This window comes from Myripristis murdjan, chromosome 11, assembly GCF_902150065.1.
Source record: "Myripristis murdjan chromosome 11, fMyrMur1.1, whole genome shotgun sequence".
Lineage (NCBI taxonomy): Eukaryota > Metazoa > Chordata > Actinopteri > Holocentriformes > Holocentridae > Myripristis > Myripristis murdjan.
In genome coordinates, this window is record NC_043990.1 from 9,154,721 (window position 1) to 9,175,398 (window position 20,678).

General features: G+C 44.4%; 3 protein-coding genes across 4 annotated transcripts in view; 1 reads left to right on the forward strand and 2 right to left on the reverse strand.

Annotated features, from left to right (window-relative positions):
• Positions 1-12,374, reverse strand: part of zmym4.1 (zinc finger MYM-type containing 4, tandem duplicate 1) — a 33,652-nt gene extending 21,278 nt beyond the window's left edge. The window contains exons 1-3 of one of the 2 annotated variants that reach the window (XM_030063301.1): positions 11,999-12,374; positions 3,652-4,555; positions 323-475 (exon numbers count right to left, since the gene is read on the reverse strand). In XM_030063301.1, the coding sequence (XP_029919161.1) occupies positions 323-475; positions 3,652-4,555; positions 11,999-12,301 (1,360 nt within the window). In that variant the 5' untranslated portion in view covers positions 12,302-12,374. Of the gene's footprint in view, positions 1-322; positions 476-3,651; positions 4,556-7,478; positions 7,853-11,998 lie in introns of those variants that run through there. The other variant, XM_030063302.1, reaches the window with a different exon arrangement.
• Positions 9,101-10,543, reverse strand: LOC115367516 (chromatin-remodeling ATPase INO80-like). Its single transcript, XM_030063312.1, has 2 exons — positions 10,074-10,543; positions 9,101-9,842 (listed from the first exon to the last, which is right to left on the reverse strand). The coding sequence occupies exons 1-2, from the start codon at positions 10,176-10,178 to the stop codon at positions 9,231-9,233; spliced, it is 717 nt and encodes a 238-aa protein (XP_029919172.1). The 5' UTR covers positions 10,179-10,543; the 3' UTR covers positions 9,101-9,230.
• Positions 12,375-13,602: 1,228 nt separating the features above from the next.
• jmjd7 (jumonji domain containing 7) lies at positions 13,603-20,253 on the forward strand. The gene is made up of 9 exons (XM_030062880.1): positions 13,603-13,863; positions 14,967-15,120; positions 15,354-15,492; positions 15,839-15,953; positions 16,861-16,917; positions 17,378-17,473; positions 17,955-18,031; positions 18,727-18,886; positions 19,430-20,253. Exons 1-9 carry the CDS (start codon positions 13,800-13,802, stop codon positions 19,582-19,584), a joined length of 1,017 nt encoding a protein of 338 aa, XP_029918740.1. The 5' UTR covers positions 13,603-13,799; the 3' UTR covers positions 19,585-20,253.
• The last annotated feature ends 425 nt before the right edge of the window (positions 20,254-20,678 follow it).

Genomic DNA, 20,678 nt, shown 5'->3' on the forward strand with positions numbered 1-20,678 from the left:
AATAAAGGGTCCATTGGATTTGTGAGGCAGAAAGCAGCGAATCCAGTTCAGTTTTCACATTTTAAAAGCTACAGGTAAGAAAATAAAGAGACTTTGATGTTGTTTTACAAGACTTTTAATCTCAAAATACAGTTCATACTGTTGCTCAGGCTCTGACATCAGTGGCTGTGGCTGACAACTTGAAATCCTATGCTGCTCTAAAACATGGGCTGCCTGGTGAAACAGTGAAAATGATTGAGTGAGTGAGCTTTAGGATTTATCACACATCGCAGCTGACACACCCAGAGGAGACTCTACAAACTGCAAACTCCTTCCCTCTCACCTCGACTGGCTGTAGCCTCAGAAGATGGAGACGAGCTGTGACGCAGCAAATCCACAGGCACTTTCTTGTCCTCTGACTGGTCGTCGTCCTCGGGCGGTGGCAACACGCTGGGCTTCTCGTCGGTGTCGGTCTCCTCGGGGGACCTCCTGTCATCTGTCACCATGAGTGTCAGGGAAATATACAGTACAATCATTAATATCAGATCATGAAGTAAAAGCTCCTGGGGCAGCAGAGAGGCTTGTGGGTAGGGAGAGTGCCCTTCATGAGTAAATTTAATGTTTCTGTGTGTTTAACTCCCTCTATCTTTTATTCATTGGCTTTTAACTCAGCGTGAGAGTTGTGTGACCTCTGTTCTTGTATGATTTCTGTTCTTGTTTGTGTTTGTTTTTTATTCAAATGTTTGTATTTTTTTAATCTGTTGTATGACTCTCATCTTCTTTTTAAATCTATTTCTTCTATTATCTGTATCTTCATTTTAATCCTCATTTTCTTAACCATTGTGTCTTTTATTGTAAATCATTGTGCAGCACTTTGATAAACTTTAATGTTTTTGAAATGTGCTATATAAATAAAGTGGATTGGATTGATTGGATCTATCTAGTTTTAGGGAATCTGATCTCACTTTATTTATGCAGGTTCACAAACTTTTAGGCACCATGTATTGTCAAACTTCTCTTTGGCTACTTTGGTGAGACTTTAATGTATTTTAGTTACTCAAAGTAAAGGTGGTGTGGCAATGGCTTTCATTCCCAAAAATTTGTTTAAAAAAGCTTATTTTGCGAGACATCCCAGCGGCTCATCATGGAGAGCGCGTACCACGTAAAACCGAGGCTCAGCTGCAGCGGCCTGGGTTGGACTCTTTGCTGCATGTCGCCCAATCTGCCTGTCTCTCTCCACTGTGACTGTCTAATAAAGCAGAAACAACCCTAAAAAATCTCTTAGAAAGCTTATTTTGAGAAAAAAAAACTGCACCGTTATCACTTTCAGAGTCAACATCGCTCACTGATGCATGTGCAAGATTTTCTAGTTTTTCAGCACTTTTCGGTGGACGTGCTCTGCCTCATTCCACCGGCACACATGTGAATCAGTGTTGCCAGGTGGGAAATGTAGGATTATCGTATCAGAGGCTCAAAATTATCGTATTTTGAGGGAAATTATCGTACACATGATAACCAAAATACCAAGCCCAATGATACGCTATTGTCAAATACAGTCACTCTATGTTTAATGGCGTCCTGCAGGCACTCAGAGGCCACTCACACTGGCAAGTTTGATCCGCGCCCAAGCACGTTTGCCCCTAAAATCTGGTCTTTGACCAGTGTGATCGCTCCGTATCGTGCTTGAATACAGTTCACTTCCCCCGCTCTGGCACGGTTGGAAGGGGTGTGCTTCAGCGCGGTACGGGCGCATACACGAGCACATGCACGGTCACGCACGCAGTGCGCGGACGTAAATCATGCAACTTTCCTCCTGCCTCTGCAAAATTGTTTAATGTGCGCAGCTTGATTACCGGCGAATGGCCGCGTTGCACAATCAATAATCAACCATGTTGTCTGTGTCATTGTCTGTTGTGCTGCTGCAACCGCGTATAAACAAAAGTCGGTTTATAATGAAAGTCCAGCAGTCTGTGTGCGGAGATCCGGCAGACCTGGTGCTGGCCGGCGCAGCGTCGGCACCGGCCGGCACTGGCCGCGGCACCGCGCGGTGTGCGGCCACCCGGTCACCCGGTCTGCCGGATCTGACAGGTGCTGCTCCGGCTGTCAGTTGGACCTTTCTGAAGAAGGAGGAAGTTACCTCCGAAACTGTCAAGGTAAATAAACATCCCATGTCTGATTAAAAGGACAAAAAGCGTTTTTAGTTAAAAGGAAGACATGATGAATGTATTTGAACTACTTTGATTTATAATGACGTCGGGCCATGCCTGTATTTCAACGTGATGACGTGCACACCGGGGGCAATCGTGCTTGGGCGCATTTGGGCTTTAGGTAATGTGAGTGCAGGCCAGCCGGGGACTGGGGAGGGGGGGATTTTGGCTTTAGCACGATACGGGCCCAAACTTGCCAATGTGAGTGGGCCCTCAGTGGCGTCAGTACGGAACAGATTAACGGCAAATGTTTTGAATCGCGCTCGCTCGACTTCCTGACCTGACTGTGAGTGTCTCATGAGGCGGGCGAAGCTGACCGTTCAGCCAATCATGCTCATTGTGCTGAGACAAACGCATAGACGTCATACACGATTGGCTGGAAACACGTCACATGGGGATAGATGCCTTCAGGGTTTAAAAAAAAAAAAAAAGACAAAAAACTCTCCAGCAGACAGTCGTGGCAGGCAATAATTTGAAATGGTCAAATTACTGTACATTTGGCCTTTTTGGGGATTATTACATCGTATCAGTACATCGTACAGAGGGCCAAATTATCGTACAATTACAGTGGTCCCTCGTTAATCGTGGGAGTTACGTTCTAAAAATAACCCGCAATAGGCGAAATCTGTGAAGTAGTCAGCTTTACTTTTTACAATTATTATAGATGTTTTAAGGCTGTAAAACCCCTCACTACACACTTTATATACTTTTCTCAGACAGGCATTAACATTTTCTCACTTTTCTCTCTTGTTTAAACTCTCAAAGTTCAAACCTTCGTAGAAAAATAAGTCCAGTATTATAGAATGAAACCAAAGATCAAAACCTCCCGGCACGGAGGAGATTGATTGACAATGGTCTACAGTCCCTTAGCCAATCAGGACGCAGAACACAATGCACTGTAAAAAAAAAAAAAAAGAAAAAGAAAAAGAAAAAAAAACATGCAAAATTGCACTAAAAAAATCCGCGAAACTGCGAGGCCGCGAAAGGTGAACCGCCTTATAGCGAGGGACAACTGTACAACAATTATCGTACACCTGGCAACACTGATGTGAATGAGCGATGTACCAAATGACTCTGAAAACTCACCTCATTTAGCGACCAGCTTCATTACTAAAAGTGAAAGGTAACAGGCGAACTGTGGTGTTAACAGAGGGTTTACACGTGTTCTGTGTTAGGTGTGAATTTTGTTCAGAGGCGCAAACAAATTAGACCTACAAAACTTTAATTAATTCCCGATTTCCATGTATAAATATGGATACAATACACCTGATTTATTTCTTGATCACAGCAGTGTATCCAAGTATCAACTGTGTCTGTAAAATTACCCAAAGCCTTGTTCGCAGCAGCATTTTAATTGCATGTTATTTTTCCCCACTGGACCATGTGTGAGTATGAGTGTGAAACTCATTATTTGTTAATATCTCTGTGAATGGCTTTCACCAAAACAAACTGGTGTTAATTTTACCTGTATTTGAGAAGGGGGCAGAGGAATTGCTGCTGTCTGCATCAAAGATATTCTTCTGTTCCTCTTCTTTCATCTGGGCTTCTTGCTCAAACTGGTCCACCGTCCCAATGTCCATGATCTCGTCGAGGTCGCTGGCGATGGTATCTATGAATTTACAGCTGAGGGGCTTCACGTTAGCAGAGCTGTCTTTCTCAGCGTCACTTCCTAATGTTTTCTGCTGCTTTGCTGCACCTGTTGTCTCAGGCATTTCCACTGAGTTGCCTGAATTGCCATCTCCCTCGCTTTCCTCATTTGTTTTAGTGTCCTCATTGGAGTCTACATCCATCTTCCTGTCAGTAATACTACTGTCTGTAGGCTCCACATTGCTGTAAGAAGTCATGTCCACATTTGTTTCCTCACTGACGGCACTTTTCATTGCATCTAAGCTGTTTTCTTCCCTTTGGTCTTCCACTATGTCCCTCTCCGACGTTCCCTCGTCACCTTCTTTATCGTTAATCCCGGTATCCTCTTTTTCACACAAACTTGTCCTGCCAGGCTTCCTTCCATTTAGGGATAAAACTGTGCTAACGCAGTCCATCGCAGAGGAAGAGTCCTCTGAGGGGGATGAATCCAGCGGTGATATAGGAGAGCTGATTACTTCTGCCTCTGTTTCCCTTTCTTGTTCCTCTCTTCCATCCCCAGATTTGCCTGCTGCCCTGGGAGTTTTCCTCTCCATTTGTTCCTGTTCAGTTTCTTTTACACTCACAGGCATTATAAATGAAACACCAGCGTTGAAGTCGTCGTCCTCTCCGTGTTCAGACGGTTCCGGTGAATGTCCGAGATCAAGCTCTGCATCACCCAAGTCCACCGGCGCCCACGTCTCCCTGAGGACTTCTGCAGGCTCTCCATCTGTGCCTTCATGTATCTGTGAAGGACAAGCAGCAATTAGCATAATCTGACAAAACACTGATGACCAGGAGTTGTTTATAACTTCAACCTGTTGTTTATCAACCAAGATACCAAGGACGCAACTATTCCACAAACCCACGGTTTGGTTTGCATTACAGTTTCTCGATCATGATTTCGGCTTCAAGTCATTTTGATTTGTACATAAAGGGGAAAAGAAAAATCACCACCATTACCACTACCATTTCCGATGTTCCCTGTATTTTGTCTTATTGGTTTATTTTTTCTTTGACATTTGATAACAATTTGAAATCAACAAATATTCTGTCAAAGGCAAAGGTAGGTTATCCATAGGTAGACTATGGATAACTCTACTTTAAAAAAACCCTGAAATAACCCTTTAAGATCTCAATCAATTTTCTCCACAGATGCATTGTTTATTTGGGCTGGGATTATCTAAGGTAGGGTGTAGTCCAGCAATCGGTAGTTCAGTCCTGGGGTCCAGCTATTTCAGGAGAGCACAGTTGCCAGAGGAACCAGGTTGTGAAATATTATAGCTGGCTTTCTAAAGTCGAGCCAAACGCAGGCCATGCAGGAGATGTGGCAGAAGGGCATGGAAGAAGAGCGGGAGCTGCGGTGTAAGAGGATGAGAAGAGAGATGGAGAAGAGAGAGAGGGAGATGGCAAACTTTGCATCTATATTTAGAGAACTGACTTCTTCCCTTTTACCCTGGAATTAGGCTGGCAGACAGGTGTACTAAGTAAGTTTGCACTTCATGTCCATACTTGTAAATAGTGTTAGCTGCACCGGTTTTGTTTTGTACCTTTTTGTTGGGAGAATAAAATCCTCCGTTCACAAACTGATCAGCTGTGGCAACGCTGTATGAGACAGAGCAACTCCCACTCACAAACTCAGCCCAGCTTTTTGTAAATAGGTGTACACTCTATAGATTGGAGTGATGGGCACTTTATGCAAACAGGTCTACACTCTTCTGTGTGTTGTCTGCAGTGATGGGCACTTGTTATATGTAAATAGGCACAGGGAAAAGTCCTCATCTGCAAGTACAACCATTGTGTAGGTAGCACTTCAACACATGTACTATGTAGATATAATGCCTCAACTTGGTAGTTTGTGGTGAATCAGGCCTACAAGTGCCCTCAAGTATAGTAGGTATCTCCCATGTCCCTCCCCCTGTCCTATGACAAATACATATATACACGTGTACATGTATGTGTTTGCAGATTGACTTTAGAAACACCATCTTTTCACAATGACATACTTTATTTGACTCGGCTAGTGTTCATGAGCATACAGGCTGTTGCAAGGCACTCTTTACATCAGACCTCATAACTACACTTACTGCAGGTGGCAGGTCGCACAGGTTCTTGTCTCATGTCCACAACAGCATTTACACTGCAGTTATTTCTTTGACTGAGACATTGCCACCTCTCTTTCAACCCTAAACTGTACAGCTCCTGACCAGCTGTGAGTCGACCGGTGTCAGGACAGGGCTTCAACAACCAGCGGCTGAGCAGAGCCACCAAGGATGAAGCAGCCGACATCAGCTCCACAGATGTTTCTCATTCTGCCAGAGAAAGAATTACTGGTGCTGGCCCAAGCCCGGAGGCCTGATTTCCCTGGCACACTGGCATCGTGCTCCCTCCCAGGCTGTCCAGCATTTAAGTCCCTGAACATCCCCACAGCTTGTGAAATGATGGAGTGCCAGCCTTTTCTGTTGCAGAAATTAGACTGGTGCTGTGGAGGTTTCAGTAAAGGGATGTGCAGACCATCTACTGCACTCAATTGCTTTGGGGAATTCCATATTTAACTTTAAAAAATCTGCCATCTCAGCCAGCTTTGCCCGGTCGGATGCTTGAATTACTTTGGGCTTAAGGTGTGTTATCACAGCCTTACAAGAATCCTCCAGGTTTCACACTGTCCTGCACTCGGCAGCCGGCAGCAAACATACTTTGTCAGTGTATCTGTCAGGCCTCTGTCACTCTCCAGGCGGACAGCAGCATCAGCAAACACACAAACTCCTCAGGCTCCGTTCTGCAGCAGGCAGTTGGTGCCAAGTGTGCAGACTTCCACCACTCGCTTCCTACTTCACACTCGCGTGCACAAGATGTGTGACACTTACACCGAGGCGGCATGTGACGGACGGGTTACAGGGCAAGCCTGCAGGACTATCGGCACCAGAGAGGCAACACAACTGGTTTTTGTTCTCGTGGTTTCAGGTCACAGGCCATTGGCACCGTCTGGCTCGAGGATCGGCACAGCAGTGGAAAACCGGCCAATGGAAACGCAGCTGGCCTTGGCACGCACCAGCACACCCGCGTTTGGCACCACAGTGGACAGCCAACTAGTGAACGCTGAACTTGTCCCCTCAAAATGTCAAACAGCCTCCAAGGGAGATCACAACATGTGCTCAAATACTCAAAAAACAGAAATGTCGGCTGAGGCTTAAGTGTGAGAGTGTGTGTGTGTGTGTGAGAGAGAGAGAAAGCACTTTCACATGCTTGTAAGGATGCATGGAACAGAAGACTCCAAGACAAGTGTGTATCTGGGTTGGGATTATCCAAGCCGGGCAGGACTGTGTAATCCAGCAACCGGAAGTTCACACAAAATCAAACCGGGGCGGGCCGCAGGGGGTCCACCTATTTATTAACAAGAGCACAGCCGCCAGCTGAAAGCCAGGCTGGGCAGTGACTTTTAGGAGCCGTGTTTGATATCACAATTAAGCAAACATGTGGTCTCTGACAACTACACCACATAACCCAGGGCGTCGTCCTGTATCTGCTCACATTTTGACTGGAGTCCCATCCAAAACAAGCGATGTAAACACGGTGAAGGCTGCACAGCTGTAAGCGGGTCAATGTGGAGAAAGTAGCAGCAAACAAGCTAATTTTAAAAATGATAAATAAATAAGGGGGTTGGTTTACCTCTGACTGGGTCGTCTCCTTAGATTCGGCCATGATTTGTTGACTCCAGTGGACTGACGTGACTTACGCGACTTGTTCAACAGGAGTAAACAAGACAGCAACTCGCGTTAGCTCCCGTCGCTAAGCTAACACGCTCACATGTAGCACATTTCTGCACGCTGCCTCTTTTCGTTTTGGTTTTGTTTTTTCTTTTTTACAGGTAGGTGTCCGCTGCTGTGCTAACATGCACACACAACATGCACGCAGCTAACAACACACTGTAACCTTTGTTTTTCCGGGTGCTGCGCCAGTATGTTAGAGCTAAAGTTACCGCGGAGCTCCAGCAGTAAAAAAAAAAAAAAAAAAAAAAAGATGTGTGCAGAAATGAGCGCGCCAGCAAGTACGGGGTGATTGGTGGTCAGGAAATGTCCACTGACACTTTCCGTAGTCTGTCTTCTTCTTTGGCTCGTAAGCCAACTCGTACATGTGCATCCCACCACCTACTGTAACCAGAGTGTGTAACACCATGGCTGTGCACACACTTTAACCCTCTTTGACCCCATTCAGTGTTCAGTGTCTCGTGATGAACAGCGTTTTTGCTTCATATTTCATGGCTTTTCCTAATATAATGGGAACAAGTGGGTAAACAGAAAATTAACATATGTTTTAAATGTCCTGGACACACTCTAATCATTTTCTGGAGGCTTAAATTGCTAGGGTCAAATTTACCCCAACTGATAAAAAAAAAAAAAAAGTCAATCAAATCCAACTGTTCTGCCATAAAGTTTCCTTTCCTGCTGCCTGTAATGCTCAGGTTTTCTTTTTGTCACAGTAACAGAGGTGTTCATTCACTTCTATGTTTGGCATTGAGCTCATAGTTAGTGGTGGACTGCATTTTAGTGAGAGGTGTTTCCACTATTCTGTCCCCCCTCATTGTATATAAATACGGGAGGACAAAAAATCAGAAACACCTCTCAGTATAATGTAGTTCAGTACAAGACCTCTGCAAAGTACAACCTCAGTAATAAACACAGAGTTAGATTTATAGATCCTCTTATTAAACATCATAAACTTTGTTAAAGGCCCCATGCTGTACACTTTTCCAGGGTTTTATTTTAACTGTTGATATCCCTAGCAGGATGTATTTGTGGTTTTGAGTACCCCTGGTCTGATGAATATAGCTTCACAGCTCTTCTCTCTTGCCTTTCTCCCGGAGCTCTGGCAGCACGGTTCGTTTAGCCAATCAGAACAAAGAATCAGCCCCTCTCCACTGATTGGCTGACTGTTTTCTGAGGGGCATATGGTCGGGCCAATGACAAGCAAGTAACTGAAGCCTACGTTGCTCAACGGGGCTCAGTGGTGCTCGCTGGTAAACAGGAATTATCATCTTATGTATGATTGTCATGGCTACTGCCGAGCGTGATGTTATACAACCGTACGTGTTTGAGCCCGACTCCGATCCCGATCCACAGACGAAGTCGACATTGTATTGTGTCGGGTTGATAAAACATTCAGCGCTGAAATGAGCCCAACAAACGAGCAAATTTGGACTAAAACCCTGCGGGACCCCTGAAACCGGCCCCCATTCCACCGACAAGCCTATGCTAAATAAAGAGTCATGGTTTTTACAAAACATGCTTGCTTTATTATAAATGCAAAGTACTGGACTATAAGGGCAAGTCAATACAAAAACACACAAGAAATTTCATATACACATCATATAAACACGTACTACTTGAAAACCTATTTACAAAGGCAATAAAACAAAGCTATTTACATGCTATGTACACATATGTATATGTGCACTGCCAAGGAAGGGCCGTGCTCAGTTCTGTGGGTTCTTCCGCATATGCTAACCCTGTATACGGCGAACATGGCGTCACCCCTGTTGTCCTCGGGCACCCTCCTCAACATATCAGCCACTGTCTGCCCAAACCGTGAGTATTCGTCATTGTTGTCCATGGCTTTCTGGACTTCCAGCAGTCGGCCCTCCAGCTGCTTCATCCGCTCAATGAACCAGTCGTCCTGGTCTCTGTTCTTTCTCTTCTTTCCCGGCCGGGACTGAGGAGACCGCGGTGGCACAAAGGCTGGGGAGGCAGACGCACCTTGAGGGCTGGAGAACAGGAGCTGGGGAGTCTCTGGCCAAGAGGCTGATGTGTCAGACGAAGTGAAGGAGTGTGCTGGACCACATGAGGAGGATGGCTGAGATGACTGTGATTCTTGGGGTGCGGGAATAGACGACAGTGACACTGGTGAGGTGGATTGCAATGTTTCTTGGAGTGTGGGAACAGACGACGGCACTGGTGAGGTGAGTGGCGGCACCGGTGAAGTCGATGGCTGGTGGGAGGTTGGAGATGGTTGGGAGTATGGGTCTGCTGATGAGGGCTGTAGAAAAGAGAGAACAGATAATAGATCTTTGTCCATGCTTGAAATTGTTGGGCTTGTTCTCACATTAGAGAATTGCTATCAGAAGTATTTATAATGATATGAGCACTACCAGCAACATGAAAACCACATACAGAGATGCTGCATTTATCGTCTCTACATTACACATTCAAAACCAGCTACCTTCAATTGTTTGTTAGCAAGAAGACATGACACAATGCACTGATTTACCTTGGCGTCATAATTTGACGACGTTTCCCTATGTTTTCTATGCGGTGCCAGCCAGGACAGAAAAAACACCAGTACGGGGACTTTCTCTCCGCCGGCCGACACCATCGTTCCCCGAAGACGGGCGTATGTGTCCCGGAGGTTCTTCCATCTCTTGGCGCAATCTTCCGGACTCTGCTGTGTTTTCGGCTATTTCTCTCCAGGAGTTGTTTGACATCTTGATGTCTTTATAATGCCGAGAGGACGAATCGTAGAGGTGCGGGTACTTGCGTACCTCCTCTGCCAGGCGTTCTTTGAGTTGATCCAGCATGATCCAAACTTTCAATTCCAAATCAACAGATGAGTCGAGATCCGATCACAACAGCAGTTCTTTTAAAAATGGCGCTGCTGGCACTACAACAGGAAGTGACACCGGAGGGAAGAAATGCCAGAAATGATGTAGTTCGGCGGACTAATCATAGCTCTTGTTGTCTGTGTAGCATCTGCATAGAGTGGTGAAGTCCCGCCCACCCACTTCCGGTACATGGGTCCTCAAAAGCAAAAAATTATGAATGCGATCCAATGGGTAGATAAAAATTATTTTCTGGTCCCGTTTGAATTGTGCCATGGATTTCACATATGTTGTTTGTGATATTTAAAGATAATTTTTCACGCAAAGAAGACTACAATTTAGCGTGAAGAATATTAATAATGCTAGGTTTTGTGTGAGCCCGCTTTGTGAACTACAACTCTTCACTGCTCTCGGTGCGAATGACATACGTCACCACCCGCACTGGAAGCCTACAACAGACATGGCCATTTCTCTGCTCCGCGCTGAGTTTTTGAGGTTCTGAGTTTTTCCGCCCGACGGCAGGGTCCGCTCGCCCTCCCGCCCGGCCCGGCGCTCCGTCGGCCTTCGGAGACGCGGACAATCGGGAACAAAACACACCGGCATCTTGACTTGAATCTGGATGGAGGGAAATGGCGATGACGTGACGTCACATACGCGACACAGCATGTAGTCTTTCTAATTGTGTTTTCTCAACAGCATTTAACTGAACAATGGCGCAATAAACTGAATGAAAACATGAAAATTTGTTATTTAAGCCTATAAACAGCATTTGTGTAATCCATGGCATAACGACGGGGGGACCAGAAAACACTTATTTTCTGTCCATTGAACACCATTCATTTTTTTCGCTCCGAAAGGTCCCATGGGGGCCCACCGGAAGGGGCGGGACTTCACCACTCTATAGGGGCTGCTTGGGGTCCGCCTAGTCACAATTTTTCGGAGGTGCACGGCAAGTCTCTGCAGCGGATGCAGATGTCCCACAAGGTTCGCATTTGCTACGCATACCCTCCGTAAGTTATGCTTGTTAAATATGTTGTAAATATGTTGTGAGCTTGTTGCCCTGGGAGCAGAGGGGTACTAGCTTGGCAGCTTGTTGCCTGGGCACGCAGGTGCTGTGGGCGGAGTCACCGTCCTCATGACGTCATCAATTAATGGAAGCCAATCTGCTCGTTTTACAGGGACAGTTTCAAAAAACGGGCTGTGTGCACTTCTCCATTTACCACAGGTGTAATGCATGGGACAGTATTTATGTGGCTCCAACACCTTCCCTATCACGCCAAAACAACGAAAATTGCATTTTTCATGTCATGGGACCTTTAAAGGTAGAATTTATGGCAGAGCTGTTGCATTGAGCTGCATGAGTGTATGTATATAATATGCTTGTAAAATGATTATTAATGAAATGCAAACAAGCCAGAGCGTTTTTTTTCTGTCGCGGGTGTAAACAAGCTTTTTCTGAATGCTCATTAGAGCGAAGCTTTTATTTTGAAGCCAGCTCCTCTTACCGTAATACCTAGCACACGGGCGCAGTGTAAAACGAGCGGGCTGCTGCCGCCTGACGCAGAGGCTGGTACCGCAGTCTGGCCGGCCGCCTTACCTCGGGGACGGGTCCGGGCAGGGCGTGCAGTCTGTGGGGGAACACGGACGGGACAGCCGTGCTCTTCAGCAGCGGTCTCCTGGGCAGAAGGATGTAATCCGTGGGGAGGAAGTGGTCGCTGCAGACGAACATGCTCCGGGCTTGCCTGGGGTCCAGCGGCGAGTCCGGGTCGACGGCCGGGTTGCTGATGGCGATCAACCATCGCTTGCACAAAACCGGATTGGAAACCGGCAAACGATGGAAAACTTTCTTCCTGATCGGATTTGAATAATTCCTACAATCTGGAACCATACACTTGACCATTTTGCAGCACTATCCGCGGCTGTGACAGCAGGTAGCCAGGAAATACAACAAAAATAACCCCTCCTCCTCACGACCTTCACAGATCCAGTAACGTTCCGCTCCGTGAATGGAGAAAATAGTACTTTCACAAATAAATGTTGCTGCGCGAAAAAAATGGGTACCGGGGTTTACACTTTGCTCTAATGTCGTAATCCGCTTTGTTCGTGTTCACTGATGTGCTAAACGTGTTATTTTGGACGCTGCTTTGCCTTGCTGTGGAAGTGAATGGTGAGAGAGAAATGTACTGGATTAGCAGATCAGGGGAGTGTGTGCTGTGTGTGTTGGTGTGTGTTCCATCCATGATGTAGAGGTGTGTGTGTGTGTGTGTGTGTGTGTGTGTGTGTGTGTGTGTGTGTGTGTGTGTGTGTGTGTGGGGTAATGAATCTGAATAAAGGAGTATGTTGATTAAACTATGTCTGTGCCCCAGTTCCTTCTCTTCATCTGTTGCCATATTACATTTTTCCTATAAACATCTTTTAAATTTAAGGAATATAAATGTTTTGAAAGTCACACTACACAGCCTATGAGATGTAAAAAATACTTCCTACACTGTAAAATTAATCAGATGGGTGCATACCTTGTAAACGTGTATATTTGCACAACATAAACATCATAAGTTGCACTTATTTCCAATGCAAAGCAGTTGTTACATTACATACTGGCCACTTAAGGTATGGAAATATAGTATATCATGAGGTAGATCAATAGACAGCTTTATTAAAGCATCAGGTTAAATACAATGACAAAGAACACAACCAAGATGACACTAAGACCCAGTAAGAGTCAGAATGATTGGTGAATGCAAAAGTGAGGATATTGAAGTGAGGATGATAAATAATGGAAACAGAAGGATGATAATAATAGTTATTAAGAGTAAATAATGTAATAACAGTCAAGAAACCCCAATATGCAAACAGCAAAGTGATAATCATAATATAGTGTAATAACAGAGTCATATGATCATGTAAAGTGAGCATGGTGATAATAACATTGATTTTCTTCTTCTTATTATTATTATTACTGTCATGTTCAACGGGGGATTTTTTTTACTGGACAGCTCGTGCAAGTACAAAGTTACTGACTCAACTGACTGTCCATTAAATGACATTAATACTGCCAACAGCAGCAGGTAGTAAACGTCTATAACGTTAACCTCCATATAAACTGAGAGGCAAAGTGCACACATGCAGTTAAAACTCCCGCCTGCAGGGGGCGACGTATCGACGTCACAACCTGAGCGCACGCCGCTGAAGCAGACGTTCCGCGCATGCGCAGTGGATGTAAACAAAGCAGCATGGCTGCATGTGGGTTTGGTGATGTGAACTCTGGCGTTAATGTTTAAAATACTGAAACGTTTCTTGTACTGGCAGCCATGACAGCGCGCGATAATCAATACTGATTGATTATTTAAATTTCCCCGTTCAGAGGAAAATGTTTTGTTTGTGGAAAATCAGGAATCATGACGGAGAAACAAACGGACGCCGTGAGGAAATGTTTAGCAGAGTTTTCTCAGGAGGCTCATGGTGAGAGCAGCGCTACTGCTGTCAGGACTCTGAGTACTGTTCCTAACACTACTACTACTTTTAATGCAGTACTACTACCACCATCAATACTGCCAGGGGTAGTACTGCTATTACTGAACTGTTACTATTCATACTCATAGTTCTGTTTCTGCCACTAATTCTGATAATACTATCAGTACTGCAAGTACTACTAATAAATCTGATAATACTAGTAATACTACAAATACTACTACTTAATCTGTTAGTACTATTACTACTACTACAAGCACTACTAATTATATTAATAGTACATTAGTACTGCAAGGTTTAGGGTTATTGGTACTACTGCTAAACTACTACTCGTCCTATTAGTATTTCTGTCACTACTACTACTACTACTACAGGTAGGCTACTACAGTTAATACTTCAATGTCCAACATGCTTGCTGCTGCTACTACTACAATGACTCTCCTGCTGGTTCTACTGTTTTGTTTTTTTTTACTGCTACTTTATGAAATAGTAGTGCTGTTACTGCTACTACCATGGAAATACATACAGTACAATTACTTTAGTGAAGTATGTAGTTATTCAGACAGTACTCATACTATGTAACCTGATGATGTATTCATATTACAAAATATACACTGTTAGTTTTTAGTAGGGGGCGCAAATATGAGTCGTATGAGTCAAATTTTAATTTGAGTTTAAAAGTTTTATTGACTGTAAAAATAGATTTGGCAGAAGGGGTGTTGATCTCGGCCCACAGCAGTGGAGTTCATGAACGGAGTTAACAGAGTAATGAGTTAATTAACGGAGTTAACAGAGTAATGAGTTAATGAACGGTACAAAGGCGGGAGAAATGCAGATTTTGGATCAGGTGCTCCATGGATCAGCTCAGTTTGTTGCACTCTGACTGCAGTGATACAGTAAACTTGTCTGCTGCACCAGATTTTGAGCTCAATCTCAGTCACTCAGCGTCCAACTCTAAATGTTTTTCTTACATGTCAAACAAAATCAGTCGGTCAGTCTCTGCTGCTGCTGCCACGGCTGTTCCTGTTCTCCACTGGTTATGGCTGTTGAAGTCACAGCTTTTGTTTTTTTTGTTTGTTTTTTTTTTCTTGGAGATCTCTACCTGAACCAGTCAGTGCCTTACCTGGACGAGCCTCCCGCCCCTCTGGACTTCTACCGCGACTGGATTGGTCCAAACAAGCCCTGCATCATCCGCAACGCCTTCAGTCACTGGCCGGCTCTGTCCAGATGGACGCCGGATTACCTCAGGTAGCTTTTTTTAAGCTCAGACAAAGAAAATAGTTGTGGTGAATGTTAACAGCTCCTAAAAATATATGAATAATGTATGAAAGTAAATGGTCACATGTTTACATTAGATTTAAGAAATACTTATACAAGACAGGGAGATGGGGGATGTGTACTGAAACAAACAATAGTAAAGTCAATAGTAAAGGTTAATTTTTTTTTTTCCCCACGCTCAAACTCTCTGTCTCCTCCTGCAGAGAGATGGTGGGGTCAAAGGTCATCAGCGTGGCCGTGACGCCGAACGGTTACGCCGACGCTGTCAGCGGGGATCGCTTTGTCATGCCGGAGGAGCGTCGCATGACCTTCTCATCCCTGCTGGATGTGATGGAGGGGAAGGTACACACACACACACACACACACACACACACACACACACACGTATCAGTCTTCCATTATAATCATTTTGACATGCCGTGGTGTCTGTGTTACACTGACGAGTTTGTTCAGTTCATGAGAAGCAGCAGTCACATTATTTGGTGGTTCATTATTTCTAAATGGTGAGGGTCAGACTGTTCAGGGGTCAAAGGTCAGCGAGTGGGCAACAGGTTATCTTACAGGGTAAATATAAAGCAGCTGAAAACAAAAAAAACATTTAAAAAATGATGAGTGATTATACTGGTTACACTGCAGTATAAAATGTTGCTGTCACATGATTTGTGTGTGTGTGTGTGTGTGTGTGCAGGTGCAGAAGCAGGGTGTGTTCTACGTGCAGAAGCAGAGCTCCAACCTGCTGCAGGAGCTGCCGGAGCTGGCGGCCGACGTGGAGGAACACGTTCCCTGGATGAGCGAGGCGCTCGGTCAGTTCAGCTTCAGCCGACCGATCCAAAGAGCTGGCACCCTCCTTTTATATCAGATATCATCAAAATGAATAAATATACTTTTAATATATGAGATATATATCGTCACCTCTGAGGGGATTGACTTCCTTTCTGAGCGCTGCTGCAGAAAACCAAACACTAGATCTTCTGTGTACATTTTATTTGCTCATTTAGTTTTCCCCCCAAGTGTGACTTTACAAATTACTTGACACTGATATTCATGAAACTGTTGCCGTCATATTTTCACGTTAATCACTTGCTCTCAAAGGAATACTCCAACGTTTTGAGCAAAACACCTTTTTTTCCGACTTCCCCAGACTCAGACTGAAATGTTGAATATCGTTTTCACCTCTGTGTCTCCAGTGGTTCATTTCTGTTGGTAGCATCTAGTGTTAGCTTAGCATAATGACTTGAAGTCTATGGGAGTTGTTAGCCCAATACACTCTAAATAAGACAGCTTCGGAGTTGTATAAAGTTTATTTTTTCACTTTGATGGAGTCAGACCAACAACTCCTATAGACTTAACATTTACAGGTGAGTCGGGAAAAAAGGTACTTTACCCAAAATGTTGGATTACTCCTTTAAATCAGGAATGGAAAAATAAATCTGCTGTGATTTTTCATTCATGTGCGTGTGTGTTTTCAAACATGTAACTCATGTTTTCAGATGTATCCTTATATGCATATTTTTACTTTATTTATTTGTTTCAGTTCTGCCGATGTTGACTCTCACATGTTTTCCCTTATTAATTCCCTTATTTTTTCCCTTATATTAAGTTCCCTTATTAGTTGTGTTTTTTAATACGCTTTGCTTTCATTTCTCTTTTATTTTTCTCGGTTGAATCCTGCTGCCGTCTGACATGGTGTGTTTCATGGTGTGTGTGCAGGGAAGCTTCCAGATGCGGTGAATTTCTGGCTGGGCGAGGCGAGCGCCGTCACCTCCAGTAAGACGACTCGGGTTCACGTGACAGTTTGAGGTTTGAGGCGTCAGATCAGGTCGTCTGTGTGAGAGACGAGGCTGGTGGTTTAACGCCGCCTGCTGACGGGAGTTACACTCAGTCCTCAGTCCACCGGCAACACACACCTCGATAAAATATCAGCTTTTAATATTTACAGCACAGGTGTTTGGAGGAGGGAGACAAACAGCTGAACCAGCTGCAAACATAAAGTTCAGGATTTTCCATTTGTAGTTATTTCTACTCTTTATTATTTATTACGTTCACTGTTTCCTGTGCATTTACTGTAAATTTATTGTATATTTTCTTTACGTTTTGTTATAACTCATTTATTTACTGCGTATTTACCATGTGTACATGTGGTGTATTTCCTATAAAGGTACTGTGTGTAAACTGTGTATCTCCTGTGTATCTCCTGTGTGTTTAATGTGTGTTTACTGTGTTTCAGTGCATAAGGATCACTATGAGAATCTTTACTGTGTGATTTCTGGAGAGAAACGTTTCATCCTGCTGCCGCCAACAGACCGCCCTCACATCCCCTATGGTAACCATAGCAACCGCCCTCTGTCCCGTACTGTAACTCTTGTGGCCGACCTCCATCCTTCGTGGTAGCCGTAACCTCCGCCCTGCACTAACTATAGCCACCCATGACTCTGATGATTGGTTGGATATCCAAGTGCATTTTTTTTCTTGACATTTTTTAAAAGTAAAAATCTGAATATTTTGAGTGAGTGGAAACTGAAATTGCTACTAAAAGTATTTCTGTAAATGACTGACTCAGGAGGTGAAGGCTGATTTAAGTGAAAACTGTTTTGTTTGAAAAAAAAAGTCAGACATTGTTGACAGAAAGAAATTCAATTTAACTTGTTTTGAACACCAGCACATTTATAATAAGTCAAATTATGTCTGTCTGCCTGTCTGTCTCTCTGCCTGTCTGTCTGCCTGCCTGTCTGTCTGTCTGTCTGCCTGTCTGTCTCTCTGCCTGCCTGTCTCTCTCTCTGTCTGCCTGCCTGTCTGTCTCTCAGGTCTGTACCAGCCTGCTGTCTACAGTCAGAGGGCTGATGGAGACTTTGAGGTTGTGGATCAGCTCGGCTCTGACAAGGTGAGCTCGGCTCTCTGCCGCCCTCTAGAGGTAAAGAGCCGCAGCGCTGTGAGCTGTAATGATGAGTCAACCAATCACATTCAAGGGACGGAGCTGTGGGTGGGGCTGTGGGCGGAGCCTGCCACTGGTGCTCACTGCTGCGGTAACAAAAAGGAAGCTAGCCAGTGATGCAGGAGTGAACAGTATTATTAAAGCATCATCGAAATATTATTACTGACGACAAAAAGAAAACAAAAGCTCAGTCAACAACAACAACAACAACAACAAACCCTGAAAAGTCTGAGGTGTTTGTGTTTGTCAGCTCCAGACAGAAAACAGCCTGAGAAGCCCTGAAGCCTCGTGGCTCCGTCTGCTGCAACAGGATCCAGTGTTTTTAATACTTTTTAAAATCTTTATCTGGCTAAATTTCCAAAGAGGCTGAAAATTCCCTCAGAGCTACCACGGCTGAACAGACAGAGAGAAGAGCGCCACCTATAGAAACTCAAACCCCAGCCCCTGGAAATCTATGTCCCGCTCACACACGGTTTGACTGGCAGGCGATCTCTGGGAGGTGCAGTGCGGAAACACGACAACATGATTTGCACCGTAGAGGAACGAGTGTATTGTCAGTTTCAGTTCAGTTCAGAGGTTTTACTGGCGTGAAAGAACAATTTAGCGTCTAATATCTAACAACAGATCCTCTCTCTCTGTCTCAGGTCCCCTGGATCCCCCTGGACCCTCTGGATCCGGATCTGGCCCGGTTCCCCGCCTACAGCTCGGCTCGGCCGCTGTGCTGCAGCGTGAAGGCCGGAGAGATGCTCTTCCTGCCGTCGCTCTGGTTCCACCACGTCCGGCAGTCCCACGGCTGCATCGCAGGTACGACCACATGGACCGGTCGACTCACCGAGAACGGCTCTAGTCGTTTATGAAGTAAAAACGACAACCATCGCTTTATTTCAGCTTCTCTTAAGATCACTAGGATCCTAGGATTGTCGTGCCTTTTTTTAATCTGCTGTTCAGACTTAGGAAGCAATTTGAAAATGTCACTTTGGGCTGATCCTAATTTACCGTGAAACTTTGGGTTTATTTTTCACACTTTATAGTGTAAGTGATTAATCCATTCATCAGTAAAGTGATTGGTTTATTTTCCCGCTGAACAATGTCCTCCCAACCTGAAGATGGCTCAGTCCTCCAGCAAGAGAAACCAACCAGCTCAAAACCCACGGCATTCTGGGCAGGAGGAGACAAACTGATGCTCACATTCAGCTTTTTCCTCTTGTCTCCTCATGAACCCCAAAGGAGAGACAGTTTTACTTTAACCACCAATATGTTAGCAATGTGATTTGAATGTTTTCCTCATATTTTTTCCACATTTTAACATAAAACTGTGCCTTGTTTTTTCCTGTCTTTGTGCTGCAGTGAATTTCTGGTACGACATGGAGTACGACATCAAATACAACTACTTCCAGCTGCTGGAGTCTCTGTCCGGCTTCACAGCGACACCACAGGAAGTGACATCACAGGAAGTGACATCACAGGAAGTGACATCACAGGACGCTCCGCCCTCATCTTAGCTTGGCATGAATTCATGAACATTGAAGTTAAAGCAGTCTAAGAAAAAAACAGGAAACACTGTGATGCAGGTTTGCCTGTCAGCTGACGGCAAATCGTCATGACAGTGGAGTTGTACATTTCCCAGCAGCCACCAGGTGAGGGCAGGTGCAGGCGACTGACAGGACGCCATGATGTGACGTCTCAGAGGTTCACCAAGCAGTTTGGTTCAGGTTAGTTTAAGGCAAATCTGAACTTTGTGAGAGCGTTTGTTAGTTGCTCCAGAACACTGTATGTGTGTTTCTACACTTTTAGCACATAAATAAACACAAACCCATTGGATTACACCAGAATATAAAATAACAAGTCCTGTTTTTTGAGGGAAATTAAACGGAAATTAACTTCTCTTGTTAGTTTCCTGTTTAAATTGGAAAGTAGATCCGGCAGGTAGCCTCTGCAGGAAACTTCCTCACTGTAATCTTGCGCCAGGAAGACTCAACCTGATAGTAGGACTGGGTGATATGGAAAAAAATCATCAACACCAATTACCTCAATCAATATTGTGAGATTTACTGAATAATCATTAGTGATGTGGATATGATGACCAAGCAGGTAGACAAAAAAAAAAATAATAAAACAGCTACAACAGTCTAATAAGTTCAGAAAATTGCATGTCTTAATGTACTGCAGACGTTAAAACCAGGAAAAGGCAACACTCATGTCATATCATAATATTACCATGTCTGAAATCCCACACCACAGCTAGTGTCACATCACGATATCGATCAGATATTGATGTATTGCCTAGCCCTACCTGATAGCTCTACTACTTTCACAAATGATTGTAATTAGATGAAATAAATGGACTAATTGGACTTTTTTATTGGCATAATCCACTGTGTTTGCTGTCATTCAGGCTGTAAGGATGTTAAATAAAGTTTAACTTCCCTTCTAGTAAACGTGTTGTTGTCAGTTGGGAATTGTACATCATCAGAGCTGAAGCTTAATGTTCCCCTCCACCTCCACGCCCTTATTTCCTCAAACTGCTTCCTGTTTCCTGTCATGTCTCCTCCAGAAAAAGCCTTCAGGCTGGAAATTTGTATTTGAACACGTCATG

Bases quoted from the DNA above. Each gene is read 5' to 3' on its own strand.
- LOC115367516 (XM_030063312.1), bottom strand. From the start codon at position 10,178: ATGGTGTCGGCCGGCGGAGAGAAAGTCCCCGTACTGGTGTTTTTTCTG. The intron at 9,843-10,073 runs GTAAATCAGTGC...TCTTTTCTACAG, and splicing joins CGTCAAATTATGACGCCAAG to CCCTCATCAGCAGACCCATA.
- jmjd7 (XM_030062880.1), top strand. From the start codon at position 13,800: ATGACGGAGAAACAAACGGACGCCGTGAGGAAATGTTTAGCAGAGTTT. The intron at 13,864-14,966 runs GTGAGAGCAGCG...TTTTTCTTGGAG, and splicing joins GTTTTCTCAGGAGGCTCATG to ATCTCTACCTGAACCAGTCA. The intron at 17,474-17,954 runs GTAACCATAGCA...TCTGTCTCTCAG, and splicing joins CCGCCCTCACATCCCCTATG to GTCTGTACCAGCCTGCTGTC.